The sequence below is a fragment of the Danio aesculapii genome, chromosome 19 (genome assembly GCF_903798145.1).
Source record: "Danio aesculapii chromosome 19, fDanAes4.1, whole genome shotgun sequence".
Lineage (NCBI taxonomy): Eukaryota > Metazoa > Chordata > Actinopteri > Cypriniformes > Danionidae > Danio > Danio aesculapii.
In genome coordinates, this window is record NC_079453.1 from 26,079,393 (window position 1) to 26,099,702 (window position 20,310).

The 20,310-nt window shown below is 35.9% G+C and overlaps 1 protein-coding gene across 1 annotated transcript in view; it reads right to left on the bottom strand.

Moving 5' to 3' along the window:
• The window catches only part of myo1g (myosin IG), a 91,864-nt gene that overhangs the window by 68,149 nt on the left and 3,405 nt on the right, over positions 1-20,310 (bottom strand). Inside the window, exons 2-12 of the mRNA XM_056480396.1 lie at positions 18,800-19,008; positions 17,466-17,559; positions 16,956-17,121; positions 16,069-16,122; positions 15,842-15,940; positions 15,562-15,678; positions 13,675-13,881; positions 12,321-12,466; positions 10,133-10,247; positions 9,878-10,048; positions 8,166-8,236 (exon numbers count right to left, since the gene is read on the bottom strand). Of these exons, the coding sequence (XP_056336371.1) occupies positions 8,166-8,236; positions 9,878-10,048; positions 10,133-10,247; positions 12,321-12,466; positions 13,675-13,881; positions 15,562-15,678; positions 15,842-15,940; positions 16,069-16,122; positions 16,956-17,121; positions 17,466-17,559; positions 18,800-19,008 (1,449 nt within the window). The remainder of the gene's footprint in view (positions 1-8,165; positions 8,237-9,877; positions 10,049-10,132; positions 10,248-12,320; positions 12,467-13,674; positions 13,882-15,561; positions 15,679-15,841; positions 15,941-16,068; positions 16,123-16,955; positions 17,122-17,465; positions 17,560-18,799; positions 19,009-20,310) is intronic.

Genomic DNA, 20,310 nt, shown 5'->3' on the forward strand with positions numbered 1-20,310 from the left:
TAAAATGAAATGCCACAGTAGAAAAGTATTGAACACATGAAGAAAGTGAGGTGTAGAAGGGCAGTGAAAGCCCAGACTGCAGCTGAAATCTCTCAGTAGTTATTCAGTAACCCTCTGCTCTTTGTCACTGTAAATTAATATCAGCTGCTTCAGTCCAACATCTACATTTCCAGGATGATTAAGATGAAACCAGTGTGAACATATCAGCAAGACAACGATCTAAAACACAGCCAAGGAAACTCTCAAATGCTTTGAAAGAAAAAAAAAAAAATCAAGCTGTAGAATGGCCCAGCCAATCACCTGACTTGAATCCAATAGAAAACACAAAATAAAGATTTGATTTGATAGACGAGACCCACAGAACCGTCACACCTGAACAATGCATGTGACTTCATTCTATATTTGAGAGGCATCTTTAAGCTGCCATCACCAAAAAAGCCTTTTATATAAAGTATTAAATACATTCCAGTAGTTCAGCATTATCCTTGTGTCCTTCCATTATTACACATAACAATATTTCCAGATTTCTTTGTTTTTTTATATTATTATGTTTGTATTGTTTGGGGTTTTACCAAAATCTGGTTCAATTCCATGTCAACAGCTGCTTTAGAACATTTTTTTCCCAGAAAAAAAAAAAACTTGGCGTGTTGCTTACTTTTAATCGTTCAACACATTTGTTTTAAAATCACATTGACAAACGTAAAAAAATACTATAAAATGCTATTAAATATAATCATTGTTAGTTCATGTTACAAAACTAATGTTAACGAACCTGCTAATGATAAACCTCTAAATCTAAAAGATCTCTCTGACCCCAAACTTCACCATGAATGCCAAGAATGCCACACAGCGACAATCCTAAATTCAGCTGAATGTGCCAAGAAAGCTCTAACAGCAAACAAAAGAATTAGCTATTCGCTGTGATTTGTTTGTTACATAAAGTGTGATGCTTGAGAGGAAGGACTGCATGTGCTGGCCAGGTACAAAATCACAGCAGCCCTGAATCCATGCAGCTTTGTGGACCGGATTAGCAACACAGATGTGCCACACCAACAGTCCAACCCACGCACACAGACACGTGTTCTTTCACTCAAGTAGAAACAACATGCAAGCGCATATAAATTTGCTTACACATTTGCCAAAGACCTGCACATTTATTCGCACACACACACACACACAATCAAACATGTGCAAGGACACATGGCTGTGGAATAGCAATATCACTAGGGTAAAAGCAGTTCTGGGAGGACAGATGCTGCCCTGTGGCCCATTCTGCAGTAGATCGGGCCAATTCCAGAAAACAGGGTGAAAGTCAGGGTAAAACCGCAAGCTTCTAAGGGAACAATCTGTGCTTGTAACATTCAAAGCAAACCAAAGAGTGACAATTCTCAAGTCACAGTGCTCTAGAGGAAGTTTGTTTGATGGAAGCTAAAAATAGTGCTTTCAAAATGCATCTGCCGCATTTTCGGCATCTGTATTCATTTTCATTTTCGATACAGTATGATGCTAGTATTATTGCTACATGCTAGTATGTTGCTAGTTTTACACAGTATTAGATGGAGTGTGAAAAATGGCCATGAGATGAGTTTGTAGAACGAATGACAGAAGAGAAAAAAGGAAGCATGTTGGAATGGAATAGTAGCTCACTTATTATTGCTGAATCACAAGGAGAAATACACATTCACTAATGTTTTAAACAAGTTAAATATGTTGGAGTCGCCTCAAAGCAAGAATGTTGCTGGTTAAAGCCCCGGCTGGGTCAGTTGGCATTTCTGAGTGGAGTTTAGATGTTCTCCCCATGAATGCGTACTCCGGTTTCCCCCACAGTCCAAAGACATGTGCTATAGGTGAATTAAATTAACTAAATTGGCCGTACTAAATTGTTTGTGTGTGAATTCAAGAGTGTATGGGTGTTTTCTAGTACTGGGTTGTGGCTGGAAGGGCATTCGCTGCGTAAAACATATGCTGGATTAGTTGGCGGTTTATTCCACTATGGTGAGCCCTGATAAATAAAGGGACTAAGCCGAAGGAAACTGAATGAATGAATGACATGCTGTAATGAATAATTAATCTGTTTTATCAGTATATGATCTTCTGGCATGCCCATCTCTGAACATCCAATCAACAGGAGGAACCAAGGCCTTTTCTTTTTTAAATTGATAATGCATTAATCTTGGATGCATGCCAGAATATGGAACATCTAACACTGCTTCTGTTTCAGTGCAACTTTAATAACCTGTAAAGCAGTTTAACAAGAATACTGTAGTAAAACAGTATTACAGTCTTAAACAGTACATTATGTGTATTGTTATAAAAGTCAATGGGTTTACTCACTTTTTAAAGTAAAACCAACGTGTTGCTTTTAAGGCAACGGGTTTACTCACTTTTTCAAAGTAAAATATTGCTTTTTACAATGTGCAACATAGAGATTTTTTTGGTAGAATTTAAATATATTAAGACGTTTTTTTTTTTTGGTGTGAACCTACACTGGTCTCACTGTTCGGTTACAATTATCATGCCTTCGATTCGGTTCAATTTGATATCTCGGTGCATTACGGTGCATTGATGATGCTTTCCATACACAATTTTTTATTTTACTTCACAGCACAGCAAGTCTTGTATTAAAATGTATAAATATATTTATATACTATTTGTAATACAATTTTGTCCTTTAATACAAGCAGACAGATACAAGAACTGTACCTTTAAAAACTCAAATAAATGCACAGAACAACATGAGCATTTATAGCGAATAAACAAATATAAATATCCCGCTCGCTTTCTGAGCCTTGTCTAGTGAGTTCCTTTCCCTATGATTGGTCACGTGCTCAACAGAAAGGGCTGCGTTTGGCTCTAACGCTCTGGTGCTGCTCACCAATGAGTGACACTGATAAACGGCAGCGGCGATCACAGCTGATCCATGATAGACATAAATACGGTGGATAAAATTCGCTCTGCAGACACGCGCTCGTGTCTGTATCCAGAAGTAACGCTGTAATAGCCGAGAGGAGAGGAGAAGTTACCTTACGACAGCAGGTCAAAGGTCCACAGTAAGTGAGAGAGAGAGAGAGAGAGAGAGAGAGAGAGAGAGACAGAGAGAGAGAGAGAGAGAGAGAGAGAGAGAGAGAGAGAGAGAGAGAGAGAGAGAAATTTAGTTTACTTTCAGTTTCTCCATAACAGTGAAATGGGCTTCTGCTGTAACTGTGAAATGTGCACACTTTCTGCGCTTTTAAGTAGTTGGAGCGTTTTAAAAACTCGTCCTTGCCATAGTAAGCTAGGAATGGGCTGTATGAATACTAAACAATTGCAATGGGCTAATAAAAAGGTATGAGACCAGGGATATGCTAATTAGCATGACATCTGGAAACAACTAGCAAATTTTCCAAAAAAAAAAAAGCTAATGAAATATGAAAAAAACTTAAAGTGTATATATATATATATATATATATATATATATATATATATATATATATATATATATATATATATATATATATATATATATATATATATATATATATATACATATATACATACACTGACCGGCCACTTTATTAGTTACACCTGTCCAACTGCTTGTTAATGCAAATTTCTAAGCAGTGATCACAGGGCAGAAACTCAAATCATTTATGCACGAAGACATGGTCAAGACGATCTGCTGCAGTTTAAACAGAGCATCAGAATGGGGAAGAAAGGTGATTTAAGTGTCTTTGAACGTGACATGGTTGTTGGTGCTAGACGGGCTGGTTTGAATATTTCAGAAACTAATATATACTGGGATTTTCACGCACAACCATCTCTAGGGTTTACAGAGAATGGTGAGAAAAAGAGAAAATATCCAGTGAGCGGCAGTTCTGTGGGTGCAAATGCCTTGTTTATGCTAGAGGTCAGAGGAGAATGGCCAGAGTGGTTGGAGCTGATAGAAAGGCAACAGTAACTCAAATAACCACTCGTTACAAGCGATGTAGAAGAGCATCTCTGAACGCACAACACGTCCAACCTTAAGGCAGATGGGCTACAGCAGCAGAGGACCACACAGGGTGCCACTCCTGTCAGATAAAAACAGGAAACTTAGGCTACAATTCGCACAGGCTCACCAAAATTGGACAATAGAAGATTAGAAAAACGTTGCCTGGTCTGATGAGTCTTGATTTCTGCTGCGACATTCTGATGGTAGGGTCAGAATTTGGTATCAACAGCATGAAAGCATGCATCCATCCTGCCTTGTATCAAAGGTTCAGGCTGCTGGTGGTGGTGTAATAGTGTGAGAGATATTTTCTTGCCATACTTTGGGCCCATTAGTAATAATTGAGCATTGTGTCAACGCCACAGCCTACCTGAGTATTGTTGCTGACCTTATCCATCCCTTTACGACCTCAGTGTACCCATCTTCTGATGGCTCCAGCAGGATAAAGCACCATGTCATAAAGTGTGAATCATCTCAGATTGGTTTCTTGAACATGACAATGAGTTCACTGTACTCAAATGGCCTCCACAGTCACCAGAAATCAGTCCAATAGAGCACCTTTGGGATGTAGTGGAACGGGAGATTCGCATCATGGATGTGGCGCCGACAAATCTGCAGCAACTGTGTGATGCTATGGACCAAAATCTCTGAGAAATATTATCAGTAGCTTGATGAATCTATGCCATGAAGGATTAAGGCAGTTCTGAAGGCAAAAGGGGGTCCAACCCGGTACTAGTAAGGTGTACCTTACATATACATATACTTTAAATATACTTATAAGTATATATTCAGTGCAACTAGATATCATTGCAACAATACTCATTGTATTGTGCTGCAGAAACAGTACATTATGTTAATATGCTATTCCCAAGAAACAGACAACATAAAAGGAGAGATGCAGAGGAAGTAGAGGAGAAAAGTGGGAAGAGAGAGAGAGAGAGAGAGAGAGAGAGAGAGAGAGAGAGAGAGTGAGGGAAATAGGTCATGGTTTCAGGGGGGTTTGATGAGGGTCTGGTCAGGGTGTATATTTAGCAAGACCTTCCTCCATCACTGACACGGCTGAGCCTGAGGGATCTCACAGATTTGAGTTTGAAAGTGTGACTGAGGGCTGACATGCCATTTTTTGACAGTCTTCATCCTAAGGGAACTTCCTCGTTTGCTTGTCTTCATGATAAAGAGAGAGACAGGGATTCAATTCAATTCAATTCACCTTTATTTGTATAGCGCTTATACAATGTAGATTGTGTCAAAGCAGCTTCACATAAAAGGTCACAGTAAATAGGAACAGTGTAGTTCAGTTTGTAGTGTTTAAGTTCAGTTCAGTTTAGCTCAGTTCAGTGTGGTCAGGGATCCATCTAGGAGATCTGTGTCGCCAATGCATTCTCAGACAGATCCAAAGTGATTGTCACAGAATTGTGAGCATGTTTGGTGGTTTAACATGCAGGCTTGTCATAATAGTGCCATTCAATGCTATGGAATGAGTTCTCTGCACTCTTGACCCAATTATCAAGCATGCGCCACGTGGTAGTCGACACAGTTTATCCCATTTCTTGGACTAGTTGCCAAAGAAATGCTGAATGTACAATTTAATTTTTCCTACTGCTTTCATGGTTTACTCGCTCAGACTCACTCGCAGACTTGAAAACAGTTTCAACATGAAAGAAAATTGCAGCAAAGCACTCTGAAACTTCACTTCAAGACAATTTAGCTTTAATCGGTTACTTCCGCAGTTACACTCGAGCACACGCTCATTAAAGAGCAAAAAGGAAAGCGAAGTGAAAAATGTGTCATCTATTTTCAGAGCTAAGCCCTCCAGTAGCTTCGTTCTGCTCCTCTTTCCTCAATGAGAAAAAGGTCTCGCTATTTTCTAAATGAGGACACAGCCTTTGCTGAGGTACAGCAAACTGCAAAACATCTGCACCAGCAGCGATTCTGTATATTTATAAAAAAAGAAATGCACCCTGCAACCTTTGAAGAAACTTCACCTTCACAACCATAGCTAAAGTCAACATGAAATACTCATCCTCTTCACTTTTTCTAATATGTCCTAGTTTTCGAAGGTCTCATTACCCATGCTTTGTTATGTTGAAATCAATATAATAACAAGATGACTCAGAGATTGTAGTATACTGGTCACACCTAGAAACATTTAAAGCTGATGTGAGATCCTGTCTGTCTGTGGGTCCTAATGCCCCAGTATAGTGACGGGGACTCTATTCACCTTATTCTTTAATGCGGAATTGCGTGCGTTTTTGCGATTGTTTTAGAACTTCCGATTCAGCTGCCTATGGGAGAAATGACTAGGAATAATAAACGGCAGAAAACGGTCAAACTACTTACTCTACAAACAAGTGTTTGCATGACAATACAGACAAAGCAGAATAACATAATAAGAAAATATTAGTTTGCAACACCAAGCAGCAAAACGAGCTGTTTTTAACATCTAAAAATGAATGGAAGTGAATGAGACCGGAAGTCTCGAGCCAAAATGATTCAAATGGCTGCGCCCGCTCATACGCAGAGAAAAGGGTGAATACTGCTCAGTGAGCGCCGTCTTTCGGATGAGATGTTAAACTGAGGTCCTGACTCTCTGTGGTCGCTAAAAATCCCAGGATGTCCTACGACAAAGAGTAGGGGTTTCACCCCGGCAATCTGGCCAATCTGCCCACTGACCTCTGTCCATCATGGCCTCCTAACCCTCCCCATATCATAATTGGCTTCATCACTCTGTCTCCTCTCCACCAATCAGCTGGTGTGTGGTGTGCGGTCTGGCGCAAAATGGCTGCCGTCACATCATCCTGGTGGATGCTGCACACTGGTGGTGGATGAGGAGATTCCCCCCCATGTGTAAAGTGCTTTGAGTGCCCAGAAAAGCGTTATATAAATGTAAGGAATTTTTTTTTTTTTTTTTTAACTTACGGCCATAACCATATCCGATCTAGCAACAACCGTGCGCATCAGATGGACGCAACTCATGCCAGAGATCATGACAAAATGGCGGATGTAGCATGTCCGAGTTTCATTCATACTGCTCACATTCATACTGTATAGAACATACTTTTTAACGACCAAGTAGTACGTTTAAATTCAAATGCAGTACTTACTGAGTAGTAGGCAATTTTGGACACAGCTATAGTCAAGAAACAGCAGTGTCTGTCACGTTTTTGAGTCCCCTTAAAACATTTTTACTGTTGTGTTCCATTGTTTTTGCAAGTGTTGTGAGAAAATGCAGCATGTTTTCGTAACTTGTATGTGTTGTAGGAAAATGCAGTGCGTTTTATTAATTTGTTTGTGTTGTGGGAAAATGCAGAGCATTTTATTTAATGTGTAAGCATTGTGAAGATTTGCAGCACGTGTGCTGTCCAATGGACTAAGATCTTATCTCAATTTGCTGCCGTTTTTTCTAATTGCATGTGTTTTTTTAAAATTGCAGCACGTTAAGCTCTCTGCCAGCGTAATGTATGTATACTCATGAAGTTAATTGTTAATAAAGTTTTTTTTACTAAATTATCTCTCTATTCCACGTTCCACCAGAATAAGTTCTTAACAAAATGCATAAATATATTCATTCATTCATTTTCTTTTCGGCTTAGTCCCTTTATTGATCTGGGGTGGCCAAAGCGGAATGAACCACCAACTCATCCAGCACATGTTTTACGCAGCGGATGCCCTTCCAGCCGCAACTCATCTCTGGGAAATGCATAAATATATGTTTATTTAAAAGAAAATTGAAAAACCCTATGCGAGACCTGAGCCAAACATACATATTCAAACCACATTATGTACACAAATTAGCCCTAAACAAGTACATCACATTGAAGTGCTGAAATGTCAAACACCAATCATTCCTAATACATCTTACAACTTTTCAGGTCTTATTGGGTTAATTCGGCAAAGCCATATTGATGAATGCACTGTGGACTGGTGAAAATAAACAATATCCCACTTTTTATTATCCAATCAATTGCAAAAGATAACAATCAAGCCCCGCCTCTCAACAGTTACTGAAAATGAACTTTGATTATGTCACATTGTCAAATCTCATTTGACCTTTTTCTCATTTATTTTTTGAAAGACTGAATGGATGATCTGGTATACAATGAGATTGATACCTTGTTTTGTAAAACTTATGTAGCTTTCATCTATTCTTCACAAAATACAGATTTTACTTGTCACATTAAGAACTTTTAACACTTACGTTACATCTCCAGCGTAGTGTCGGATACGAAAATCTCGATTGAACTCCATAGTCTTGTCGGTAGGACAGAGCTAAAAAGAAAAAAAAAAAAAACAGTAAATTTCAGTGGTCAAAACATCAGCGTATACTGCATGTGTTTGTTACTACATGAATGTAAGAGCACTGCCACCTTCTGACCCTGCAGCCACAATGCAGAAGTGTGCAGTTCAAATAAGGCAACTACTGTACAAGTATGGTCAAAAGAGAAAGCAGTTTTGCTCCTCAATTCAAGACAGGCCTACAAACAAATGCTGATGTGATACGACTGATGGAGTGCTGAGGCAGGACTTTACTTTAAAAAGTAATGAATTACTAATTAATTACATCAATAAAATGAAACGTAACTTAATTATTCAATAAAACATTTAATTGTTGGACTTAATACTTCTTATATAAGTATAAACCTCAATGCATAGAAATGAAACTAATTTGAATTCTTTCCATTTAAGTCAAGCAGTGACTGAGCTTTTTTTTTTAAATAACACTAAAAATGGCTTTAATGGCGTAAAAAATGAATGGCACCATGTTTCATTCATACCATATAGTGACAAATTCCCTATTTCATTGATAGTTAAGCATGTGCAATTATATAAATCCAGCGTTTTTAATTAGAAAAATCAGGTTAATATGCAAAACGATGTGAGTGGGCTTGACAAACCACCTGTAGAAACACTCTTCTCTCTTATGCACCTGACACTTTTTCTAAACTCCATCTTACAAGAACTCAATAAGGAAAGCGATGTTAACTATAAATGTACCACAACTCATGCAGGCTTCATGCTTTCATATTGTTGATGCCAAATTCTGACCCTACCATCCGAATGTCGCAGCAGAAGCTGAGACTCATTAGACCAGGCAACATTTTCCAATCTTCTATTGTCCAATTTTGGTGAGTCTGTTGCGAATTGTAGCCTCAGTTTCCTGTTCTGACCTCTGGCATCAGCAAGGCATTTGCGCCCACAGAACTGCTGCTCACTGAATACTTTCTCTTATTTGGACTATTCTCTGTAAATCCTAGTGATGGTTGTGCATGAAAAAAATCCCAGTATATCAGCAGTTTCTGATACTCAGACCAGCCGGTCTGGCACCAACAACCATGGCACGTTCAAAGTCACTTAAATCACCTTTCTTCCCCATTTTTATGCTCGGTTTGAACTGCAGCAGATCGACTTGACCATGTCTACGTGCCTAAATGCATTGAGTTGCTGCCATGTGATTGGCTGATTAGAAATGTGCATTAACAAGCAGTTGGACAGGTGTACCTAATTAAGTGGCCAGTGAGTGTGTAATTAATCTGCTAAATATATCTGAAATTTGACTAAAAAAACATCTCTACTTCTCTAAATCTATTTATACAAAACTACACTGTAAAAAATTGCTGAATACCACACATTTCCTTCATGTTGTCAAAATACAAAACAAATAAATTAACCTAATTCTTTTACTAATTTAAGTGGACTCAACATAAAACATGTTTTGAGTGTGTTTTTACAATATTTAAGACAAGTACATTTTAAGTAGTGCAAATGAAAAGTAATTTACTAATCCTTTTACTTTTTAAAAGAAAAGTAATTTAATTACAGCAAAGTCCCTGTAAAAGTCTATAGACTTCAATTAGAGTAACTAATTACTTTCTAACTACACTCAATGATAATGAAAGAGTGAGTGCTTACTTTCCGGGAGGTGTAGTGAGGATGCTGGCCCAGCTTTTTGTTCATGCTGTCCAGGCAAACTGTATCTGTGACTTTTCCTGCAATGAGACAGGCTTCATCCAGAACGGAGATGATCCCCTTATGAGGCTGCTCCACTAATTCCACTATGATCTGATTGTTAAAGTATTCAATCTGAGGAAAAACCATAGTCCAGTTAAAAATAAAAGAAACCTGGATTAAGTTGTGCTACTTTATGTATTTGTGCATTATACTCACATGTTGCCACATGATTCCTTCTCTCTGGTATTCTTCCTGCTCTTGTCGCAGAATTAGCTCAATGAAGAGCTGCTGTAGCTTCTCGTTGCAGTAGTTAATGCAAAACTGCTCAAAGCTGCGGTTAGAAAATAAAACAAATCAATCACCTTAAGCTCTTTAAGAAGTTCAGTGGATTTGTAGAATTTAACACAGCGATATTACCCTGTAAAGCCTAATATGTATGACAAAAAATGTATATGGATAATAATTGAATAAAACCAGTCTAGTAAGTGTTGATCTTGAATTATTTCTAACAAAGTAATAATATGTTAATAATGTGTTCATAACAGTGTTAATAATAAGCTAGTAATGTGTATTAGATTCTAGCAAAGACTTTACAGCAACAAGACGTGTGTGTCATGACATGAAGGTAGAGGGAATGACAGAGGAATGTGTTCAACTGGTTTTTCAGTAAAGTTTTATGATGATTAATTTGTTTACATGACTTTTTTAAACTAAAAAAGTAATTTTCATGCGCTTTGAACATTCATTTGCACAAAAATGATAACTAACACCAAAGAGCATAGAATCACCAAGAGGCGACACTCTAGTGCGATTTGGGAAACAGCCACTAGATGGCGCGGTGGCCATATTGTAATGAAAATTCCAATAGAACAACAGCATATTTTAAGTCTGTAAAATAAACTGTTAAAAGTGCTGATGATTGTGATATTAAGTGTTGTATTGTCATATCCCTACTGAAAAAAACAGCTTAAACCAGCCTAGGCTGGTTGGCTGGTTTTAGCTCTTTGACCAGCCTGGAAATGGCCAAAACCCCTCTAAAACCAGGCTGGTCAACGAGCTAAAACCAGCCTACCAGCCTAGGCAGGATGGGAACCCAGCCAAAACCAGCTATGTCCAGCTTAAACCAGGCTGGTCAAGCTAAGACCAGGCTGGAAATGGCTGGAAACCAGCCTGGAATTGGCCAAAACCCCTCTTAAACCAGGCTGGTCAACCAGCTAAAACCAGCCAATCAGCCTAAGCTGGTTTAAGCTGGATTTTTCAGGTTGTTGCTCAGCTTTAATGCGCTTTTTAAATAAATAAATAAAAAACAAAGCAGCTGTTTGCCATCGTGACAGCAATAAGATCCAATGGACAGCCGACCGTTTTCACTTCAAAATGGCGGAATCCAGGGCTGTTGCTGGGCGCTGCTGTTGCAATGGAATGTTCGCCTCTTGGTAATTCTAAGCTCTTTGTTAACACCAAGACTATTGACCTTATTCTTCAATGCGGAAATGTGAGTGTTTTTTGCGATTGTTTTAGAACTTCCGATTCAGCTGCACTGTAAAAAATAAAATCACCATTTGTTCAGCACACTGTACTTTTTCTGTCATATATACTAAGAATTGTGAATAACTATTGATCTACATAAAAATATATGTTGTCAACAATATTCGCTAAAATGTTATGTCTACATGTTAAGTACATGAGTTTTCTGGACAAACATTTTTGTGTTGAACAGGAACACTGATATTTAAATCATTCGCGTATGCATGATGTGATGATCGAAAACTCAAGCACCAAGACTTCTAGGCTTAGAATGAACAAGTGGGCTTCATTTAGCAACATATATCTTTTCCATTCTTCACAAATGACCCCTCTTTTAGAGTTGCTCAAACGATGATTAAATTATGTCACTTCAGAATTTCCCATATGTGTTTAATTGGATTCAGATCAGGAGACATATATTAACATACTGTAGATGTGTATGTGTGTGTGTGTGTGTGTTTGTGTGCGTGTATGATGAATTTGTGTCAGAATTAAATGACTTTGGACAAACTTTTTCACTCCAAAATCAGAATCCGGAATCACGAGGCTGCTGCTGGGCGCCGCTGTTGCAATGGAACGTTCTATTGAGTGTCGTATCTTGGTGATTCTAACTCTTTGGTTTAACTTCAAAAACTGTTCTTTTCTATGTTCTTTTCACATATTGTGTTTCTCCAATGTAACACCGCCATCTATTGGCCTGGCATGCATAACACAGCATTTTTAGAAGTTCTTGCGGTGTAAACTGTGTGAATGTAGATCATTTTTACAACATTGTAGTTATGTAAATTAAGGTACCATTAGAAACCTTGTTTGTTTTGAAATGAATAAAACAGTAGGCCTTACAGGGTTAACAACTACACAGTGTATAAATAACACTTACCTGTTATTGTCAAAGATCTCAAAGCCATAAATGTCCAGCACACCAATAACAGTGTTCTTCCCATGGATGGCAGGATTGTAGTCTTTCACTTCAATAACGCTATTGATACGACCAACAATCCATGCAAATAACCTCTCATATAAAGCCTAAAAATGAAAGTCATGTCAGAAGTACAACATATTCTTTGATATGTTTACAACAAATCATACTAACATTTCCCCCCCTAAGCTCCACTTACAATATTTTAGTTTCCACTCTCTCCTGACATTAAACAGGCATTGTTGATGTATTGTGGGTGTTCACGCTAAAATGTCCTCACACTGATAACCAAAATCCATCTTTGTAATCTCTAAAAATAAGACCCTAATAATTTCTGAAAATACAAACCTGGTTTCACAACAAATAGAAAAAGAAATTAAATGTTTTTATGTAGTTCAAGCATGGTAGCAACATATTCCGCATTATTTTGCTACACTAAAAGTTTACTTATGTTATTTGCTATATACAGTTGAAGTCTCCCTGAATTATTAGCCCCCCTTGTTTATTTTGCCCCCAAATTTCTGTTTAAGTTTTTAGCAGCACATTTCTAAACATACTAGTTTTAACTCCTCTCTAAAAACTGATTTATTTTATCTTTGCCATGATGACAGATATATTTGGCATTTAAAGGCTTAACTAGGCAAATTAGGTTAACTAGGCAGGTTAGGGTAATTGGGCAAGTTATTGTATAATGATGGTTTGTTCTATAGATTACAGAAAAAATAGCTAATAATATTGACCTTAAAATGACTTTTAAAAAATTTAAAACTGCTTTTATTCTAGCCAAAATAAAACAAATAAGACTTTATCCAGAAGACAAAATATTATCAGACATACAGTGAAAATTTCCTTGCTCTGTTAAACATCATTTGGGAAATATTTTAAAAAGAAAAATATTCAAAGGGGGGCGAATAATTCTGACTTCAACTGTATATAGCAAAGACATTAAATCGATTCCCGTTAAGCTCCACTTGCAATGTTTTAGCACCAAAATAGCCGGTTTTACATTTTCCACCCTTTCCACACTAAACAGGCATCGGTTGAAGCATTGTGGGTGTTCAGACATTAATGTATTCATGCTTTGATGTCACGGTTTAGTTTCATAATGAGCCGTTTCTGCAGCAAAATAGTCTGTCTTTATGGAGAGGAACTTTGAGTTCTGAAAGTTACTAGATGTTTACAACACACTGCTGGAACTGTTGTTTTTCAAAAGATAAAGGAAAGTGACAATTTTCACATGACCTCTTTAAGAGTACTTGCATAATATGAATAATGAGACAGGCACAAATGAAGTTTCTTTAACTTTGTTCAATACCTTGGCAAAAGCATCTCTTCCATAGCTAGCTTCCTGCTCACTGTGTCCTTTTTCAATGACCTCTCCACCCCCAGTAGCCACTGTGCGATACAGCAATGCTTTCCTGGTGTTCTCAGGCTCTGTGGACGTCAACTCAGAAATGTTTTTCAGCATGTCTTCTCCAACCAGCACGACATGTTCACCATCACTTGTAAACTGAAGGTTACCCTGAAACGATAACAACGCAAAATCTTTAGATAAATAATCCCCAGCATAAAATGATTTCAAATAATACTAAAACAATATATAAACTAAGCTAAAATAACTACAGACATGAACAAAACTGTTGTTACTCTGAAGAAAGAAAAACTGAAACTGAAAAAACTGAACGGTTAATGAAACATTACTGAAAATAAACTAATTAAAATCAGGTATTGCTTTTGAACTGTGGGTCAGCATTAAAAAAAGACAAACAAATGACAGTGGCCTTGACAAAACTGGAGTGTACTCAAACTTTTGGCCATGTATGTAAATATGCTGATTTCTTAACTTAATTTGATGCCTTGTTGCTTCCTATTTTAACTTAGAACAACTAATATAATCTTGGACAATGTGAGTACATTGTAATGTATAAGATATCAAAAGTGGGAATAAAGAGGGAAATATAAAGTGGACATTGCAGACCTAAAGTCATAAAAGCTATAGTCATTAAAACCTTTAATAAGACATTTTGTAAAGTGTTATCACAAAGCATTCAAATTCATCTGCAATAAAACACACACAAAAAAAACAACAGCGTTAATGTATTTAGAAAAGTTATGAAAATTAATTATTTTATTAATTTATCATCATTTATACAGTAGTTTCTCATTTTCTTATATTGGGCCTTCTGTTATTTTTTTTAAACAATGGAGCTTTGGGTCAACCTAGTTGAGAACCACTGCTTTGAATATCCCTAGGTTCCATGTGAAGTCACACAGTGGTGCGGCTGCCATATTTGTGCCTGAAATGTACTATGCTGTCCATCTGCTGTGGTGCTGAAATAGTTTAATTTTGTTATGTTGCTTCAGTAGTGGCAGTAAACTTAACTACCCTTCATTACATAAATGTGTCCTGATGTAATTGATAACAATGTGCTTTACCAACAGGCTATCCAGTTTCGTGATCACTCGACTAATGTTAATCATTTGTGGCAGCATAAACCACACTGTTGACCTTCATTATTACCGAATAAAAGCACAGTGTTTTTGTTTCAATCACAGTTAAATACATAAAATAGTCCTTTAACTTTTAATCAATATTTTACTCTTATTTGCACAACCAAAAAAGGATGGAGTATGCTGCTACTTCTGGGTTTTTCACTGTCATAAAAAATGCAAAGGTGTATAGTTCAATGCCTGATTGTAACTTGATTAACAGACCGTCACTCACTCATACTGTAGATCACTGTGGTGAATGATTTGTCCAGGAATGGACAGATCTGTCCTGTTTGGAGCGGACTGTGAACAACTTAGTTGTTACTAGACATTATGATCCAGCAGATCATCAGAATTTATTTTCTTTAAATACCTTTTTGGGTGAATTTTAGTAGTGAAGCCATGAATGAATGTACAGAAAAGGAAGTTGAGAGACTTGTTGCAGATTAAAAAAACTGTTCCAGGTATCATCAGAAGCATCATAGCCAGTATTTGTTTATTCTTTAGAAAAATATTGATTTAATTTAGTCTCATTTAAATAGCTGTGGTTGTGAGTGTGACCATATTTGGACACAAATATGATGGGGAGCATAGCGGAAGTGACTTTTTTGGTCCCCATGAATTGATTTACCAAAACATCAAATTAGAAGCTATAAAAGGAAAGAAAAAATGGTGGAAAGCAATTTTTCACAGCATGTGCTGTAAGACTGACCAGGTGTAGGATGGTACCGAGGGTCTTGTAGATGGAGCTGATTTCTTCAGCAGTAAAGCCAATCACCTTTAGTGCAGCCATCACAGCTTTATGACATTGGGAGTCATTATTGGATGCCTTTGATGATGATTTTTTGCAAAGGAGATAGAAAAAAAGAATGTCTAAGACATAAAAACAACATTTTCAATACTAATGATGGTTAAAAAAACCTGTGAGTTATACATTCAGTCTCGAATGATAACATTCATAAACTATACTGTAGTTTTAGATAAGTACATACAAGTGTGACAGAAGCTCCTTGACTGGTGTAGGTATATTCTGCAGGATCTCTCTGCAGATATAAGGACTTGAGCAAATCAACAGACCCTCCACGTAACAACTGCATAAACACAACACATGAACATAAATTTACATACTGAATAATGTAAAAACAGTTTGCGCAGCATTTGGCACTCTTTGAGTAATAACATACACTCTCATTTATTATATGTTGGCAAAAGGTCTCACCTGATAAAATGAATGGAAGTTTCTTTCTCCCTCCTGCTGCTGAACAACTCTTGACTGTAAAAACAGCATAGCATTTATGTTAAATTGGTATTTCTGTATCTTACATTGATAATAAAAACTTGTTAAACAATTAGTAAAGATGAATGTGCCAAAACAAATCTCAGTTATTTTTTGTAAAGGATGCAAATCCTAAAAATGAAAGCTACTCAAATTAACATCAATCGAACATCCAAAAACAGTATTTTTAGTATAATTACAATGCTGAAAAAGCATATGCTGATGGTAAGGTATGTTGTTTGCTGGTTTATGATGGTTCTTGCTGTTTTTTCTTTAATTTTGTCGCTGGTCCTGACCAACACGTGGCCAACAAAAAACAAACCAGCTTAAACCATCATAAAACATACGTTACCAGCATACAGTTTTTGTCAGCAGTTAGCATAAAAACAAACATGAAAAGTTGTTTTATACTGCAAATTATACTAAGAATGTTTATTCAGTATATTTTTATATATTTCACAAATAGATCAATTAGGCTATTCCATTCATACAGTACATTATTATGCCACAAAATGTTCTTTGGCCTGTACACATGGCTCTGAAGGTGGCGTTGGCTTGCATTGGAACAACAAAGATCAACAAAAATCTACTTCAGTGTTCTACTCAATGACTGTAAAGAAAATGTGTTCTACTGATCACAACAACAACAAGGTAGCGAGCCTACCTATTTGGGTGCTTTAACAAAACAAATAAATTAGATGAAAATAGTCAATGGTCACATTCAAAACTAATAATTCATTGTTGTTATTATTAAAAAAATTATAAATTCCTATTCAGATGCCAAGCTCTTGATATGATGCTTTGTATTGAAGCAATACTGAAGTTCTCACCTTCTCCAGCAGGTAATTGTTGATGTGTCCTCCTGTAGGATCTCCATTAAAGTTGAAGTTGATGTCCATGTATTTCCCAAAACGACTGGAGTTATCATTGCGATTGGTCTTTGCATTTCCAAAGGCCTCTAACACACAATTGGACTTCAGGAGCACGTTCTTCACACTGTGGCAGGATACAAATGAAGTCATACGTAAAAACAATCAATGTGTTTTTCCAGTTAGTGTACACATGCGGTGTGCAATACTGAGAAATGTTATACTGCCATCTAACGACAGTCAGAAGATATTATTTTTATGCTTGTTTGAATGTGAAACATTTTAAAAGCGAATTTATCTATAAATAATAGTAATAGCTAAACATGCGACATATGTCTTTAAATAATCTGTTTTACTTTATAATATAGTGAAATAAAACCAATTAACCGATTTATATAAGTAATTGAAAAGATGATTCAAGAAAAACAAAACAAAAACTATTGGAGCTGTCAAAATCTCCAGGAATCTGACCTCTCGACCTCTGCCCTCTGGGTAGGGTTGGTGATCGCTGCTATGTATTGCATAATATACTTGCTTGCCTCAGTCTTGCCTGCTCCACTTTCACCTGAAACACAAGGAAATGATTTTATCAGTTTTATTTCAACTCATAAAATGTACTGAGCAAACTATGTACATGGTTAATCACACAGTATAATTCCACTGTGTTGGTCCTGATAGTTCTATAGTTTTACTTAAAGCAGCACGAAGAATTAAAAGCAACACTACTTTTGTATTGTACATGTATATTTTTTCAGTTTCAAATCTTCTTTAACCCTTGAGTTGAATGACCACAGCAAAAATAAAAAATAAATGCTGAAAATTATTTTACAGATTCATAAATTTTCCTAGAATGACCCCAACATTAGAAAACATTAGAAAACAAGAAATTACATATAATTTGTATGTGTGTGTGTATAATGTGTTGTGTTTTGCACTACTGGGCCACCGTATATATATATATATATATATATATATATATATATATATATATATATATATATATATATATATATATATATATATATATATATATGTATATATATATATATATATGTATATATATATATATATATATATATATATATATGTATATGTATATATATATATATATGTATGTATATATATATATATATATATATATATATATATATATATATATATATATATATATATGTATATGTATATATATATATATGTATATATATATATGTATATATATATATATATATATATATATATATATATATATATATATATATATATATATATATATATATATATATATATATATATATATATATATATATATATATATATATATATATATATATTGTTCATAGGAGAGAAGATTTTTTCAACACATTGTTAAGCATAATAGTTTTAATAACTCATTTCTAATAATAACTGATTTATTTTATCTTTGCCATGATGACAGTAAATAATATATAATAATAATAATAATAATAATAATAATAATATATATATATATATATATATATATATGTCTTAGTGGTAATTTTTGACCCACCAGCTATAGAAAACATTTTTACACCACAAAAACTACAGGCACACACATCTACACCGAACACGTCATTTTTAGACCCTTAGGACAAACAGGATAAGACCATAAGACTAAGACCATACAAGGACCATACAAGTTCTTCTTCTGAAAAAAAAAAGTCACAGAGATTGCTGGTGGTGCATGAGTAATTTAACAGCAAATTCTCATTTTTGAGCTACAGTGCATTTAACAAGGAGATTAATGTCATATTTCTAATGTCTGTGCAGATGTATAAGTTCTGTACCTGAAATAACAATGCATGTGTCTTTGGCTCGTCTTTTCATGGCTTTATAAGCTGCATCTGCGACAGCATAGAGGTGAGGTGGATTCTCATACAGTTCTCTTCCCCTGTAGTCCTCAATGACATCCTTCCCATAAATATCCAAATTTCTGTAGGGGTTAACGGACACCACTACTTCTCCAATGAAGGTGTAGATACGACTCTTCTCAAACCTGAAAACAACAGCCATATACGTCAAGCTGAACAGGCAGAAATAGCTTTAACAAGACTAGACTGTTTTCCTCCCACGTATATGCTGGTCTGGTTTAGTTCCTGATGACCAAATAAGTCCATTATACATATAGTAATATTATTAGATGTGTTTGTTGTTTTATCAAAAAAATTATTGTACAGTGTTCAGCATAAATAAGTTCACCCCTCACAAATCTCTCTTTTAAATTCATATTTTTAATAGGAAGCTGTACAATATTACATTTGTGCATATACATTAGATTAGTCAGTACTGAAGCCAAATCTAGAGCTAACAAAATAGCTTATGCTAATGGTCCAAAAACTAGTACACCCAAATTTATTTGTTATAGAAAAATAGTAAATGCAAATTTTAAAAAAAGAGGAAAAAAGAGAAGCAAAAATATAGATTTTTTTTATTTTTATTTTGTAGGTTGTAATTTATTTTTGCAATATTTTGCTAGAATTTAATTGTATTATCTTTCAATATGTTTGGTGACTAAATTATTATTTTAATAAATAAATCGGTTTAATAAATCTGTTTTGTTTAAATACACCAAAATACATAGCCATAATATACATAACATATTCATTTTTAAAATCTCATGTAATTTTGTTTCCCAAGTAAATGTATTTTGCATCTTGACTTAGAAAAATAAGACAAACAATTTTGACGAATAACATGTCTGAAGATGATTCAAAAATACAGTAAGTTGAAATTTTAAAGTGATATAGAACAGAAATATTCAAAATTTCTTTTTTTTTCGTCAAATTAATTCAAAAAGTAATAGCGACAAGTTCATTCATTCATTCATTTTCTTTTCGGCTTAGTCCCTTTATTAATCTGGGGTCGCCACAGTGGAATGAACCGTCAACTTATCCAGCATATGTTTTACGCAGCGGATGCCTTTCCAGCCGCAGCCCATCTCTGGGAAACATCCATACACACTCATACGCTACGGACAATTTAGCCTACCCAATTCACCTATGCCGCATGTATTTGGACTGTGGGGAAAACCGAAGCACCCGGAGGAAACCCTTGTGAACACAGGGAGAACATGCAAACTCCACACAGAAATGCCAACTGACACAGCCGAGGCTCGAACCAGCGACCTTCCTGCTGTGAGGCGACAGCACTGCCTACTGCGCCACTGCGGTGCCTATGACGACAAGTTGAAAGTTCTATTTTTAAAACTCATTGCCAAAATAACACATTTTACTTATATATCATATTGACAAATTCTGTTCCATTCAGTTTATTCCCCTAATTTCCCATGCTTGATCTT